Source organism: Anoplophora glabripennis, unplaced genomic scaffold (genome assembly GCF_000390285.2).
Source record: "Anoplophora glabripennis isolate ALB-LARVAE unplaced genomic scaffold, Agla_2.0 scaffold955, whole genome shotgun sequence".
Taxonomy (NCBI): Eukaryota; Metazoa; Arthropoda; class Insecta; order Coleoptera; family Cerambycidae; genus Anoplophora; species Anoplophora glabripennis.
The window spans coordinates 124,950-141,448 of record NW_019417035.1 but is presented as its reverse complement, the minus strand read 5'-3'; the positions used below and the strand labels follow the sequence as shown (position 1 = coordinate 141,448).

The window sequence follows — 16,499 nt, the reverse complement described above, 5'->3', positions numbered from 1 at the left end:
GAAAGAGTCTACCAGGACAGACCGGATAATATTGAGAATTTAAAGAACAAGATTAGGGCGGAGATGCATAACTTACCAGCTGAAGTCATTCAGAATGCTGTGGACAGCTTTTACTATCGTCTTGGAGAATGCCAAATAGTGAATGGAGGACATTTTCAGCATTTGCGACATTGAGTTTATTTTTGTAAATTATCTAGTTGTTTCAATTTCTAAATGAAAAAAGCTTGCTATTGAAAGAATAAAACTTGTTTATTTGGTATGGCTGGATTCGGTTTTCTATAAGCTTTTCAACGAGCCCCCTCATGCCTTATGTTTCCATTTGAAAAAAACGTAGGGGTAGCTAGGGGTTAGGGGGTTGAAGAAAAATTTATTATTATATACCATGTACGGACTCTCAGCTCAACACAAATTTTGGCAGACCGCGATGCATTTATCATGCATTTATCAAGTACGCGATGCGATCAGTGACGTAGAAAGTCAGGCAACCTGTGCCTTTAGGAATCTATTATTATGCTGAATTCTTTCTGCAATCGTTGAACCTTCCTAAATAAGTTTACTGAATAAAAAACATTTATTGTTCTCCTTCGTTCACGATAAAATATCAGAAAAAATCTTATAATGTTGCAAGAAATAATAACATAATTCCTTGGTTAATTATTGGCATCTGGCAACGCTAAATAATGTTAGGCAGCCTCAAAAGTAACACTTTTTCCTTAGATACGCGTACATGTGTGTGCGCTAGATTTTTCAGGGGTTAAAAATGAGTATGAGCACCCATGGGGGTTTCTAAAAGCCGGCACGGCAGCCCTGGCAATACGCCAATATCTTTTGCAAGTGAGGGGTTGGTATAAGAAATAAACAGCAATAGTGATTAACAAATACATTCATATTTATTTATAATATGCAATACAAAGAGAATCAATTCACATACTTCGCTATTAGAATATATTTATAATATAAAAACAATTCCGGTATCTATTATTTACAGTATTTGTACTTTTGAGCAAATACTTGTATTGCATGTGTTTAAAAAAAATAAGACTATTGTACATTGGTTGAGCATTAGTAACTGTTATTTATGTAATGGCAATATATTGAGGTTGCTGTGTGTTATTGTATTTCAAACTGAAAAATCTGTAAAATATTTAAAAAAAATTGAAATGATTCTCTTATTTTAAAAGATGCTGGACGCAAAATATTTTCGATTTTTAAACACATATATACCGTTGAGTTCAGTAGTAATTGATTTAGAGATTGTCTCACAAACAGAAAATTAGAGCGTTTCCAAACACACTAATAAACGCATCGAAATTTAGCACACTTTCTAAAACAAAAACATCGTAACATTTTTTTAAGACCCTGTTCATAATATCCCAGTCTGTTTTTGATTATGTATCTGTCTGTGGTATATTATCTTGCAATTACCTTTTGATGCAAAATATCAAGACGTTTTTTTATTTTATATAGCTATATGTAGTATTTTTGTAATCTAGATTAGAACTTAAGATACTCAAGTCTTAGAACTGACAGATCCTTTAGATGCAATCGATAATTACTGCCATTTCTAAAGTTCTGTTTCTTCGAAATGAATGAATTCTAAAACTTGAATATACTTTGCAGTATTGAATCGAAACAATGTTTTGTAATAACTCTCAAATTAAAATATAAAATCAAATTCCTTAATTATAACACTATGGCACTTAGACGATTACATTTTAAAACACATATTTCCCTATGATTTCTGCTTTGGAGATTTTTTTTTACATCACAAGGTTATAAAATTGAGTATTTTGCGCAGAAATTACTGAGGTTTTTTAAAAATTTCAGAATATCTTTTAATTTTTCATTCTTTAATGTCGAATTGGACCTGGACTTACATACTAAAATACACATTTAATTTAATAAAAACAACGCTTTTCTATGCCGATCTAAAATACACAATAATCTAAATTACCATCTACCTAAATAATTAAAGCTTTGGATTAGCACAGGCCCTTTTCGAATCATCGAATATCAATTTTCGAGTAGAAGCTAATCAAGAAAAATGAAGGCTGTAAGTAATGGCGAGGATTATTTTCCTTGATCAAATTTAGGAATATTTTCTCCTGAGGCCCTCGTTTCTGATGGTGTCAAAATGTTAAAAAAAAATATTGCAATTCGTCCCACTTTGATAACAAGATGACATTAATTTTATTTTCATACTAGTTTGTATATAAAAATGTGTTGCGTATTGATAAAAAGTAATTGTTTAATTTTGGAAATTATCAATATTTTTTCCACATAACTGCATGGGTTAAGAAAATTCATATTTACATGAAAATTTATTTGGTTATACATAATTTGATCAAAAAAATATACCTGCCATTTTCTTTAACTTACTTCAGAAAGTGAGCAGTTTTTTTAGTAAATTAGGCATATGCTAACATGTACTTATTTCTTATTTGGCAAATAAATTTCTAATTGAAAATGGAATGATTTTACCTTAAAATAAAGGACATACACTGTGATAAACAAGTATTTTCTCCACAAATTTTAAAACATTTAGATTTGTATTCAAACTTGCCAGTCTGTTGATAATGTTCACAGTGTATTCAAGGAATTTTATGAGGAATGCAATTTTTTGGTTCTTACATCAAAACAACAAAAAAATCAGTCTTGCTAGGAGATTAAATAATGTAATGTAAGTGTAGATAATACATTGCGTTTGCCTCAAAGAAATATTACCATGTTAGCTTTACAACAAATCTAGAAATGCTTCTGATTAATTTGTAATAGAAAAAATTACCCAACTGGGATATCACACATCACTAAAAACTTTCCTTATCGTACGATATACACTATGTGTAACAGACTGCCTGTAAAAACGATTTAAAAATGTAGTTATATATACATAAAATTACCTTATGAACTAATTAAATGCTATCACGTTTTATTAAGTCTTGTAGCTCAACAATTTTGGCTGCTACAGCCTTTAGTCTATTCTCTACTGCAAGACAACAACAACAACTGTTACTGGTTTAAACAAATTAGAGAATTGCAAACGTTTCAGGCAGTATTTGAAATGAAATGAAAAAAAATCTGGATGTTGAGTTGTACAGGAGCTTTTTTACGTAATCGTATATTTCATTAATTAATTGATATTGTTGCCTTACATACAAGTAGGCTAGCACACAAGTTTTTAACCTTTACCTGCTAATTTTATACTTCTTTTCGTCACTAAAGTAATCGTATACAAACAATCTAATATAAACAAATACATTTACAAAAAGATTTGGTTCTTTAGTACAATATTTATAGTTTTGACGGGACCTAAATGGAAAATAATATTTACAATTTACATTTTTTTCTTAACCTTTACATTTACATTAACAATAAGATACATGATGTTTTGTCCGGAAGATTCTAAACGGAATTGACAAACGATAACATATAAATGCAGCGAAACAAAATGTCATATTTGTTGCAGATTATACTGTTTATACATGGTAAAAACTGAGTTCCGACACCGAGTTGTTGAGATAAATTACGCAGAAAATCCTGAAATTACTATTTCAGGTTCAGGTCTATTTCAAAATAATTTAATAATAATTTTTTTAGCTGTATTATCTATTCTATTCAACTAAAAGTTTAAACAAATAAGGAAACAACACGCATATGTAATACTAAACCCTCATATTTCGATTTAGAAAATTATTTTGCATTTTCTGATCGCTGAAGGGACATACCCTTGTTTTAAGATACGTTTTCTACAGCAGTTACCGTGTAGACAAATGTTGTTGATCAAATTTTAGAAATCCGCATTGTATGTATTATATTCTTTCTCAACAATTCAAGTGGTGCTTAGTTTTAATATTGCATGTGCCCGTTATTTCCATTTCGTATTCAAATAAATGCCACATGTGGCATGATGAGAAGTTTAGTGGTTTCTCGTAATTCATCTCAATTGTTAGTTATGTATAACCGTATAGGTGTGTAAACCCTGTATAGAAAAGTTAAACTCTAATTAATTACACTGTATATATAGAATATATATTTATAAAAACGGTGCATCATATAAAGAATGGGTTCAAATACCATCACCATTTATCTGTTTTACGTATAGTTTAATGTATAACTGGATATCTTTACTATTTTATTGAAGACACTGTGTAAAATTAAATTGTGTACTGTCAGTTAACTTATTATAAAAATAGTTATTTCTATTGTTTGAAAGGACAACTTTTAAACGCTTCTCACTAACATTATAAAGAACACAGCTAAGTATTTAAAATATTGTGTATAAAAATTAAAAATTTGAGTGTCTAAAATTTAATTTACATATGCAGCAAACGAATAGTAGGTAATTAACGAATTCGTTCGTCAGTTAGGTATGTTGTAAGTATATTGGAAGTATCGTAAGGCCAAAATAACACATATACATGGTGTCCCAGAATATGTGGGCAATCTCTCGGATTTATACAGGGATGATAAAATAACAATGACAAGTTCCTATAAAAATTTTCCCTAGTAGGCCCCTCTACGGACATACACAGAGCTCGTAAAGTTTGGAATAAATTCGAAAAATCGTTACTGAAGGGTTTTGACAGGAAATGCTCGGACACGTCAACTTTAGTTTATAAAATGTCACTTTTTTTAGCAATCGACTTTTTTTTTGTTTTGTTTGTTTTTGATCTATGACGTCATCGGCAATTTTTTTAAATGGCAACCCATATTTTTTTCCACGGATTTCGATAGAGCACATTTTTCTGAGTACGAATATGTCAAAAACGTATGACCTTCAAGATGGAAGTTTTCGAGATATTCGGTTCCAAAGTTTCAAGAATGCATTATACAAGCGATGACAAAATACTAATCATTTATCAAGGAAGCGCTGGAAAAATTACAGTTTTGATAGTTGAAGTTTGTCCTCGCAAGTTTGTGTTTTATTTTAAGTTGATTAATCATTATTCTATCAGAATTCATTTTATTTGAAAATGGTCCGTCGTTTGAGTGAAAGGGAAAGAATCGAAATTTTTATGATCAGTTACGGAGTATGAATATTATGTCAAAAACGTACGACCTTCAAGATGGAAGTTTTCGAGATAATAGACAGTTTAAAACACAAACTTGCGAGAACAAACTTCAACTATCAAAACTGTAATTTTTCCAGCGTTTCCTTGATAAATGATTAGTATTTTGTCATCGCTTGTATAATGCATTCTTGAAACTTTGGAACCGAATATCTCGAAAACTTCCATCTTGAAGGTCATGCGTTTTTGACATATTCGTACTCAGAAAAATGTGCTCTATCGAAATCCGTGGAAAAAAATATGGGTTGCCATTTAAAAAAATTGGCGATGACGTCATAGATCAAAAACAAAGAAAACAAAAAAAAAGTCGATTGCTAAAAAAGTGGCATTTTATAAACTAAAGTTGACGTGTCCGAGCATTTCCTGTCAAAACCCTTCAGTAACGATTTTTCGAATTTATTCCAAACTTTACGAGCTCAGTGTATAGGCCTTTAAAGGACGAGTTTTTTAAATAACTTTTAAAATACTTTGTGTAATTTAATTTAGGAAAAAGCAAATGTAAATAAAAGTAGCATTTTTTAGATAGGCACAGAAAGAATGCAAATTTAATCGGTTTATTTCTCTTTGTGGATAAACAAAAATAGTTTTTTTTCCCGAAAACATTTCATTTTATCGATATTTACCAAGAATGCCTTTTTTTAGTTTAAGGTTCAAGCTATTTAAAAATATTGTTGTGCCTTTATCGTAAAGGGTGTAAAAAAAATTGACATTATTGTGCTACTGCTAGTCCGTCCCTGGTAAACCAACTAAGCCAAATAGTTTTCGTGAGTCAATTTTTAAGTCTTATCTGTTGTCCATCGTGTTTTGCGTTCTAACTTTAAAACCAATTAATATATTTTGAAAAAATTTTGCTATAGCCTCATGATTGTTATTGAAATATATTTTTTTACTATTACACGATATACAGGAACGGACTGGCCCCAACTATGTGTTTTCATAATTTTGACAGACGTCATGTTATTATACTGAAAATATTATCTAAAGATTTTTGTCTAAAATAAGAATTTTGATAAAATAAATGGGTTTTGAGATAAATCGGATTTTGAAATGAACAGCAACAACTAGAATAAGTATATATTTTTTTGCAAATTGTTACATGCATTTAGTTTATTTAACTTTGCCAAAGTCCTAAAAACTTTAAAAAGATTGGTCATAGCTTAAAAATTAAAAATGAACATTCACTTAAGATTTATGAGGTTTCCGTACTTTTTTTTATTTGGTCTCCATAAAACAGGCCCTGATCTATCTAGCTATGATTAAGAGCATATGACAAATAGCATAACAAACGCTCAAAATGAGGTGTACATCATTTTGAACAATTGCCTAGTAAAAATTTATGTTTGATATTTAACTCTTTCCTTTTAAGCTATTTCAACTGTTTGTGGACCTATAAAGTGAATATTTAAGAAACATGAATAATTAAAAAACTCCACTTCTTGTTGTTTATATAATAATTGTTTTTTACTAGAGTTGCTAAAACCTATTAATCATAATTAAGTCTGAGAGAGTCGCAATTCAGTGGCGTGCTAAGCGGGTCAACCTAGACATGCGCGAGCCGCTGCCTCAGAATGCTTTTCAGGTTCATGACACGTTAGTATACTGTTGCTTTGTTATCGTGCGGATGCTGCGTAATTAATTCTTATCCGTTGGTGTTTATGGTGGTGTATTGTAAACAATTTTATTTGTTGTTTTTTAATAAGTAATGCGTACGCCTATGTCCCGCTTCTCAGTTCTGACGGCCCTAATCATAATTTTCTCTAATAAACAAAGATTACAACTTTAAAGAAAAAAGAAACGATTTTTTGTGTTATGTTGGGGCTAGTCCGTTTTTAGGTACTACGTAATATGTACTTAACATACAAAAAATGCACACTCATATGTACGTCACAATTTTAACAAAATGTCACTTTAAAGTTAAAAAAAGTGATTTTAAAGTTAAAATCCAAAACGTAAATCCCAAGGTACACATATTTACAACAAAATTTCTCTATTAGAAGGAACCTTAGAAAAAGATTGTAGAAAATAGTAATATTATGTTCTCTTCCCTACGCTGTCAAGAGGTTAGTAGATACTTACCGGACACCCCGTATACGTACAGGGAACGAACGAATGAAGGTCCAATGAAGATCCAATTCGTTCGCTTGATTACATTATGTATATGCGGTATAAAGAACGCCACAAATCATTTTATTTGCTTTCACCATAGTACATCGAAGTCTGTTAATAATGTGTATGGATGTATAAAGTCTACTGCAGATCTTGTAAATGCTAAAAATTCATCATCAAAAATTATAATAACAGGACGAATGACAATATCAGGCTTTGGTTTGGTATAATGTGCAGAGTTAGTCACTATAATCTGACAACTTATTATCAGTTTATTATTGAAATTACAAAAAAGTTTTTAATACAAAAGTTTTAGCCTTTTTTATGAATTTTTATAATACAGTATTAGAAAAAACCAATTAAATAATGGAAATAACTAATTTAGAAGATTTTTTTTTAAATGGAACACCTTAAACAGATTAAAATTTTCTATACTAAACATTATTTCTTTATTAAAATAGTTTGTTATAGGAAATAAACTAATGATGTTAAATAAACTTCTGTCAAAATCATTTGTTTGTTCCGCGTGCCTCGTCCATAGCCACTGCGATCCGTCAGACATAAATTTCCGTCCTGTTTTTTCATAAATAGTGTTAAACTGAAATATGTCGAAAAGTCCTGAATCAAACTGTAACATATTATATATTTTTGAAAAGAGAAATATTTTATGAAACTAAGTATGCACTAATATATAGGGTGTTCCATTAAAAAAAAATCTTTAATTTAGTGATTTCCATTATTCAATTGTGTTTTCTAATACTGTATTACAAAAATTCATAAAAAAGGTAAAACTATTAAACTTAAGGTACCTTATTAAGGTAATACCTACCTTACCTTACTAAGGTATCACCTTACCTTAATAAGGTAAACTATTAAAAATTTTTTTTGAAATTTCAATAATAAACTCACAATAAGTTGTTAGTTGTATCAAGTACACATTAAGAGAGTGAATTCGTTCATTACCCTTTGTTGGTTGTATGTATACACCGTAAGAAAAATATTAATTCGCAAACAAGAAATGCCTAAAGGATTTTTCCGAAACGAGTTGTGGATAAATACTTAGTTATGCCCAAAGAGGCACATGATTTTTTAAAAGTTGTTCTTTGTGGTTATTGTATGTTTGTAAAAAATATGGTATTCTCCGACCATAAGATGTTCCTGTAAAAAGTTAGAACCCGTCAAACAGTTCTATCTTTCTCTCTTGCGAATTTACATTAAAGAGATCACATGATAGTAAAATCTAACTACAACAATAATATATTATAATAATCATTAAAGTACTTTCTTGCTTAAAGTATTGCCACTAAGTGAACAGGACACAATTTTCATTAAAATTCAAAATACTTTTACATTTTACATATATTTATAGTATGTATACTTATCGAATATTTTTTTGAATGTGCTATCATTCCGTATGTTACAAGCTACCAACAACTTGGTTCTTACAGCACCATGTGATAATCACTCAGCAGGAAACGTCTTGTAGACATTCCCTTAAAAATCACCAATAAATATAAGTTAACTAACTGGTAGTCCTTAGCAGCTAAGTGTTGGGTTAAGTCTGTACGCCAGCAAAGGGTCACCCAATACAAGGACCCAGTTGCCAGCTGGCTGTTAGTCACTGGGTCGGCAAAGGATTGGGCGGCTTGAATTCTGGGTTGGCTGTTTGAAATTGTGAGACGCTTGCAGGGGGGTTGAAACTAGGAGCGTAGCATTGTGGGAAGTACAGTTCGGGCTTGACCACGGTCGTAGGTGTCAACCCCCTCGGTAACATACCGTTTCCTGGTAATTTTCCATCGGACCCTGTCGAGTCCCTCCTGGTTTTCGCTGCGTGCGGATTCATGTGGTTGTCTATGTGTTTCTTAACTTCCGGTTCCGTTGCGAACCTCCTTCTGCAGTTGGGCATGGGGCAACAGAACGGCCTGTCGCCTTGATGGGTCCTCGTGTGTTGATCCAGTATTGCTTTTTGTCTAAAATCTTTGCCGCATTGGCCGCATTTGTACGGTTTCTCTCCCGTGTGGATCCTTAAGTGCTGGTTGAGGATTGTTCGCTGTCTAAAATTCCTACCGCAATACACGCAACCGTAGGGTTTCTCGTTCGTATGTATCCTCAGGTGCTGGGTTAAGTGTGACTGCTGCCTGAACCTTTTTCCACACTCTGGACAGGGATAAGGTCGAGATTCGATATGTATACAACCATGTTGCAGTAAAGTTGACTTTTGCTTGAATTCCTTTTGACAGATCGGACACCTCACGTAAAGTGGCATTCCCGCAGACCTACCGTGTTGGATGACGTCTGGCAGCCCGCTCTTTCCAGGCTGCTGCTGTTTCAGGTATTGTAAGGCGCCAAAATTGGTACCGCCACCGAAAACTGTATGATTCATGCCCTTAGCGTCTTTGAAGTAGGCGGGGTATTGCAGATTGCCTGCTATGCCATTAGGCGAGAAGCAACTTGTTCTATCGGAGTTGTCGCCATCCCCATATGTAGATTGAACCTCCTCTTTACCCTCGTCTGGTGGAAATGGAACGTCTTGAGGCCAGAGCGTTGGGTTGATACCATTTTTGAACACCAAGTGCGGGCTTACATCTGAAAGAGAAAAATTTGTTGAAACGCATTGTCTGTATTGTTTACTGATTGTTTATAAAACGTAATCATACGTGATTTTAAGGTATCCTCAAATGATTCAGAAGTGAATAATGGTCAAGCAAAAATAATCAGTAGTGATTACATTTTAAGATGTCCGATGGAAGTGGGTAATGCCAACAAAATTGAACTTGTAACATATTGAGGACTTCTGTGCGTGCGTGGTTCAATTAAATAATAAAAATGTAGCAGCTGGTCTTACATTTCAGTTAATAATCTTAGAAATGAAATTCGTTTCCAAGCTAACATTGACGTGATGTCAATGTCATTTTAAGTCTTTCAAAAGTGAATGTTTGATAATATTATCTCCGTAAATATATTAGCATCTCCATCGTCATATTTCGAATATTTTTTTTATATTACATTTGTTACAGTACTAGTTACAGGAAGGAAATATAAATGTTCAATATTTTTTTATTTATTGGTAAATATGATTAATTTGGAGTTTAGGCTGCAACAATACAAGGAAGAATCATTCTAACATCTGGGAAGAGATTAAAAAGAAAAAAACTGGATTAATTTCTGGTATTTACACGCATTGAAAAAATGTACCTGTAATTGCTATGAAATTTTGTGAAACGAGTATGCGACAGAAGATACTTGTTGATTACAACTTTAACGGAAACAAATATTTGTATTACTTTCCATAGAATGTGACTGGAGGACTGACTAGGTACTATTATTAGATCTGAACGCACAAACAAGTATTATACAGGGTGTCCCAGAATATGCTGGCAATCTCTCGGATTTATAAAGGGGACGCTAAAATAACTCATAATATAAGAAAATAAGATAAGAAAAGTTCCTATAAAAATTTTCCCTAGATACCCCCTCCCTACAGAGATACAGGACCCTAAAGGATGTCTATGAAAATCGATTTTTTTTTAACAACTTTTAAAATACTTTATGTAATTTAACTATTTTTTAATACGATGGACAACAGATACGACTCTTTAAAAATTTACCCATGAAAACAATTTGGTTTATTTGATTTGCCAGGGACGAACTAGCTATAACACAGTAATATCATTTTTTTTTACACCCTGTACGATAAAAACAAAAAAATATTTATAGATAACTTGAACCTTAAACTAATAAGAAGATACTCTCGGTTGATATCGATAAAATGAACTATTTTTGTTTAACATGATTTTTATTACATCTGTAAAGAGAAATATACCGATGAAATTTTCATTATTTTTGTGCCTATCTAGAAAATGCCACTTTTATTTCCACTTGGTTTTCCCTTTGTTTTCTGACTAAGTTTTTTTTACATTTACCGATTTAAATAAAAATTACAGTACATACCTATCTGAGTCTGTCAGTTAACGATATAGTGTGTCGAAACTTGTGATATTTTTCTTATTTTTTTATTCCTCGGATATATGTTATTTGCCGTAATGGAATTTACGTTTGCTGAATATACCGAAATGCATTTATTGTATGGACTTGCATCATGTAATGCCTTAGAAATCAGAAGGCTTTATGAGGAACGATTTCCAAATCGAAGAATTCCTGACAGGAAAACTTTTGATATAGTGGATCAACGTTTAAGAGAGACTGGTAAAAATTACAATTTATTTGTTACATGCATTAGCGTAGTTTTTGAGTAGGAAATATGCAGAATTAAAATGATGTATTTTAGGAACGTTTGCCAAAGCCAGACACAATTGTGATCAAATCAATCGTGGTTAGGTTGCTGAAGAAGATATCCTAAATGTCGTAGAAGCAGATCCTTCAAAAAGTGTACGGAAATTGGCTGTCCAGTTTATTGCCCAAAATCTGCGGTTCTCAGAATCCTTAAAGAGCAACAATTGCATCCCTATCGCATACAAGTCCATGCACTTCTTCCTGTAAACTTTCCGCGAAGGATGTAATTTTCAAACTAGCTATTAGATAGATACTGTTCATTGGTTCAATTCCCTTTGGGAACGAAGCTGGATTTTGTAAAAATGGAATCATAAGTTCGCATAATTTATATTTATGGGCAGAAGAAAATTCACATGCTTCTATTGTGACACATCATCAGCACCAGTTTGAACCCATTAACGTATGGGCTGGAATCATCGGGCAACATTTTATTGGACCATTTGTATAGCCTAGAAGGTTAGAACTTTATTTGGAATTTCTCCAAGGCAACTTGCCAAAACTTTTAGACGACCTACCTTTGGCAATACGACATGGAATTGTGGTTCTTACATGATGGGGCACCACACCATTTTAGTCTGGTGGTTCGAAAACACTTAAACAGGCATTTCGAAAATCGTTGGATAGGAAGAGGAGGACCAGGAGTACCTTTTTTAGTTTAATGTTCAAGCTATATAAAAACATTATTTTTGTGCCTTTATCGTAAAGGGTGTAAAAAAAATTGGCATTATTATGCTACAGCTAGTCCGTTCCTGGCAAACCAAATAAGCCAATTTTTTCATGAGTCAATTTTTAAGGAGTCTTATATGTTGCCCTTCATATTAAAAAATAATTAAATTACACAAAGTATTTTAAAATCAATTTTCAGAGGTATCCTTTAGGGGCCTGTATCTCCGTAGGGGGGCGCTCTAGGGAAATTTTTTATATTTTAACATCCCCTGTATAAATTCGATAGATTGCCTACATATTCTGCGACACCCTGTATATATAACTTTAGTATGAAATTTTTGAAAAAAAAGGAGATAAGAAGTTCTACATTTATAACCATATAACTATATCATTGTTCATATAAACAATAATGGAGTACAAAATAAAAATGATATGATAACTGGAAAAGGTATCAAAGTCTTTGAATAATTAACTGATATTTTGTTCATCCTTTATCGTTGGTTGTATAGTGTATATCAGCCAAATGGAATAAATTAAATAATAAATAAATGGGGCGTTTTCGAAAAAAACGCTCGGACACGTCGATAGGTATTTTCAGTTGCGCATTTTTTTGACAAAAACTTTTTATACAGGGTGTGTACAGTGGTCAATACCAACTTTCGTATTTTAAATGCAACACCCTGTATATTATTCAATTTTTGGATTCTTCAGAAAATTCTAGACATATTTCATGTACCTATCTTCAACTATTTCGGAAATAGGTTTTCAGATTTATTGCAAAACTTAACATTAAAAAAAAGAAAATTATTTTATTACAGAAATTCGCTACAACACACTCGATACTACTTATTTCCCATTTAGCTCTTGATAATGAGAAAGTAAGCAAAAATCTTTTCGGCGTTTCTTTTTACTGATATGAAATAAAAAAAAACTATAAATAGTCCAGGCGGTATCTGTTTTAAAAAGGGTATACTTGGGTAAAACGCATATGATCGGAGATTTTTGCTTTAACGGTTTCTAAATAACATCAGAAATGATCATTTTTCCATGCAAGTAAAAAAACGTGGACTTAATTGTTATTGCAAAAAAGTATAAAAAAATTGCAAAAAAAATTTTTTTTTCTTGGATTTCTCGTCGACAACTTAGCAATTATTCATTTTAGACAAAAATGGAAAAGGAAAAAGTTTTGTAATTAATTGTGATCAAGATAGAGTTAGTTGCAATTCGAAAAAGTAATTTTTGTTATTGCAAAAATCGGAAAAATCATTTAAAAAATTGCAAAAAGTGCTAGTTTATTTGTATTATGTAAAAACTATCGAACCGAATTGGATGAAATTTGGTGTGATGATTCTGTGCACGAAGAAATTTAATTGGGAAAAGTATGAAGATCCTAGGTATTATTCAAGTGTCTGAAAAAAATTGACAAATAAACTAGCATTTTTTGCAATTTTTTTAAATGATTTTTCCGATTTTTGCAATAATAATAATTATTTTTTCGAAATGCAACTAACTCTATCTTGATCAAAATTTAATTACAAAACTTTTTTTCCTTTTCCATTTTTGTTTAAAATGAATAGTTGCTAAATTGTCGACGAGAAAACCAAGAAAAAAATGATTTTTTTTGCTATTTTTTATACTTTTTGCAATAACAATTAAGCTCACGTTTTTTTTTTGCATAGAAAAATTATCATTTCTGATGTTATTTAGAAGCCGTTAAAGCAAAAATCTCCGATCACATGCGTTTTACCCAACCCGAAACAGATAGCGCCTGGACTAAAATAGTTTTATTTAGTTTTGTTTAACGCCTGGCCTTAGCAAAGTGTTGTCTGCCGCATGACAGTAGTTGTCAGTGTTATAGTCGTTTGAATTTCGTTAACAGCATATCAGAAAAATGGTTCATTTAACAGAAATGCACAAAATAACAATTCTACAAATGATTGGCTATGGAGATAACATACGGACACAAATAGAAGTTGCTCGCTTATTTCATGAAATATTCCCAAATTTGCCGCCTATATCCCAAGGGACAATTAGCAAAAAGCCAGTTGCCAGTGCAATAAGTGATGCTACCAAATTGGATATTATGCTTGAGTTTGAGGAAAACCCACATACTTCTAGTTGAAAAGCAGCCTCAATGTTCGATATTAGCCATTCATCGATTATTATTATTCGAGTATTAAAAGAAAATAAAATGCATCCCTATAAAATGAAACTAACTCAGGAGCTGATGGAAGACGATTTTGATAGGAGAATTTATTTTTGTGAACAAATGATGGCAATGTTAGATAACAATGTGATCCAATTAGAACATGTTTTGTTTTCTGATGAGTGCACCTTTACACTTCACGGTCGTGCTAATAGTCAAAATTGCCGCTATTGGTCTAGGGAAAATCCTCACTGGAGTACAGAACATACGCAATACCCTGAAAAGGTTAATGTTTGGACAGGAATTGTTGGAGATCATATCGTAGGTCCCTGTTCCATTGATGGCAATTTGAATGGCGATAATTATTTAGCACTGCTCTAAAATAATGTCGTGCCAACTTTGACAAACTTATATCCTGATCCAGCAAACCCACAAGTTCCAGCGAATATGATATGGTTTGAGTAAGATGGTTTAAGTAAATCAACCGAATATTTCCAAATCGGTGGATAGGGAGGCGAGGAGCGATGGAATGGCCAGCACTTTCCCCTGATCTGACACCATTAAACCTCTCCTTATGGGGATATAACACAAGTATTGTACAGAAAACTAAACCCCTCGACTTCGCTGACTTAAAAGGACAAATAACGCTTGCAATTAGATCGATCACGTCTGAGATGTTGAGTAACGTTAGAAAAAATTATAGTAAATTAGAAAATTATAATAGGATGTTGCCAATACGTATGCGTCGAGCATTTTGAACATCTCCTACATTGACATTAATGTTTTTTTTTTTTGCTTTTTTTATATTATCAATAAATAAACAGTATTACTTATTAGTTTTTGAGTATGTTGCAGCGAATTTCTGTAAACAAATAATTTTCTTTTTTAAATGTTAATTTTTACAATAAATCTGCAAACATTTAATATTTCCGAAACAGTTGAAGAAAGGTGTAGGACATCGTATATAAAATATGTCTTGAATTTTCTGAAGAATCCAAAAATAGAATAATATACAGGGTGTTGCATTTAAAATAAGGAAGTTGGTACTGACCACTGTTACATGACACAACCTGCATAAAAAGTTTTTGTCGATAAAAATGCGCAATTAAAAATACCAATCGACGTGTCCGAGCGTTTTTTCGGACACGCCCTCATCTATTTATTATTGAATTTATTCCATTTGGCTGATACACACTATATATACAGCGTGGTAAAAAAGTTCTGCATAAAATTCATATTTTCGTTAAACAATTTTTTTTTCGAAAAACGGTGAGACCCGTCGATTTTTATTTGATCCAGGGCACCTTGTTATGTGGAAAAATTTTTTTTTCGATAATCCACTTACGGCAGCGATGACATAATTTTTTTTTAAATGACAACGCATATTTTTTTCGTTCGAAATTGATGACAGTGATAATTATCTAAACAACGGTGTGAAAATTTCGATGTCTTACATAACAATTTTTTTTAGAAAAATGCACCTTAAGTTCTTATAAGTGATAATTGTCTACTTACACTATTAATGGCTCCGAAAAGGACAAAGTTGACAAAATTACATTTCAAACGAGTAAAATTACACTAATGTTTGTGTAAGTCTAGCGAAATTGTTCGAATTGCCCACCCTGTACCATTTGGCATTGTCCTAAGCGTGTGTAAACGCCGTCTACACTTCGTTCAAGCATTCCCGGGTCGATTTGATTTATTTCAAAACGAATACGGTTTTTAAGTTCTTCCAAATCACCTGGTCTGTTTGTGTACACACGCGATTTCAAATAGCCCCACAAAAAAAAGTCTAGAGGTGTTAAATCAGGCGAACGCGGAGGCCACTCGATTGTTCCGCGTCGCCCGATCCACCGGCCAGTAAACGTGTTATTCAAGTACTCCCGTACTTGCACTCCATAATGGGGCGGTGCACCATCCTGCTGAAACCAAATTCTTTCCTCAGGAATATCAGGATCCTCGTTGTTCGGGAATAACTCTGCTAAGCTTGGGACCAAATCGAACCGCAGGAAATCCAAATAGCGAGCAGCAGTTAAATTTTCCTCGAAAAAATACGGGCCTAAAATACGACGCCCTATTATTCCCGCCCAAACGTTCACCTTTCGGGGGTGCTGATGATCTACTTCTTGCACCCAGTGCGGGTTTTCCTGAGACCAATACCGGCAGTTATGTCGATGCACCGATCCATTAAGATAAAAAGTAGCCTCGTCAGAAAAAAT

At 32.5% G+C, this 16,499-nt stretch overlaps 1 protein-coding gene across 1 annotated transcript in view; it reads right to left on the bottom strand.

The window, feature by feature from the left end:
* Window positions 1–8,793: 8,793 nt before the first annotated feature.
* Window positions 8,794–16,499, bottom strand: part of LOC108913989 (zinc finger protein GLI4) — a 52,777-nt gene continuing 45,071 nt past the window's right edge. Inside the window, exon 3 of the mRNA XM_018719682.1 lies at window positions 8,794–9,761. Coding sequence (XP_018575198.1) covers window positions 8,794–9,761 — 968 coding nt within the window. The remainder of the gene's footprint in view (window positions 9,762–16,499) is intronic.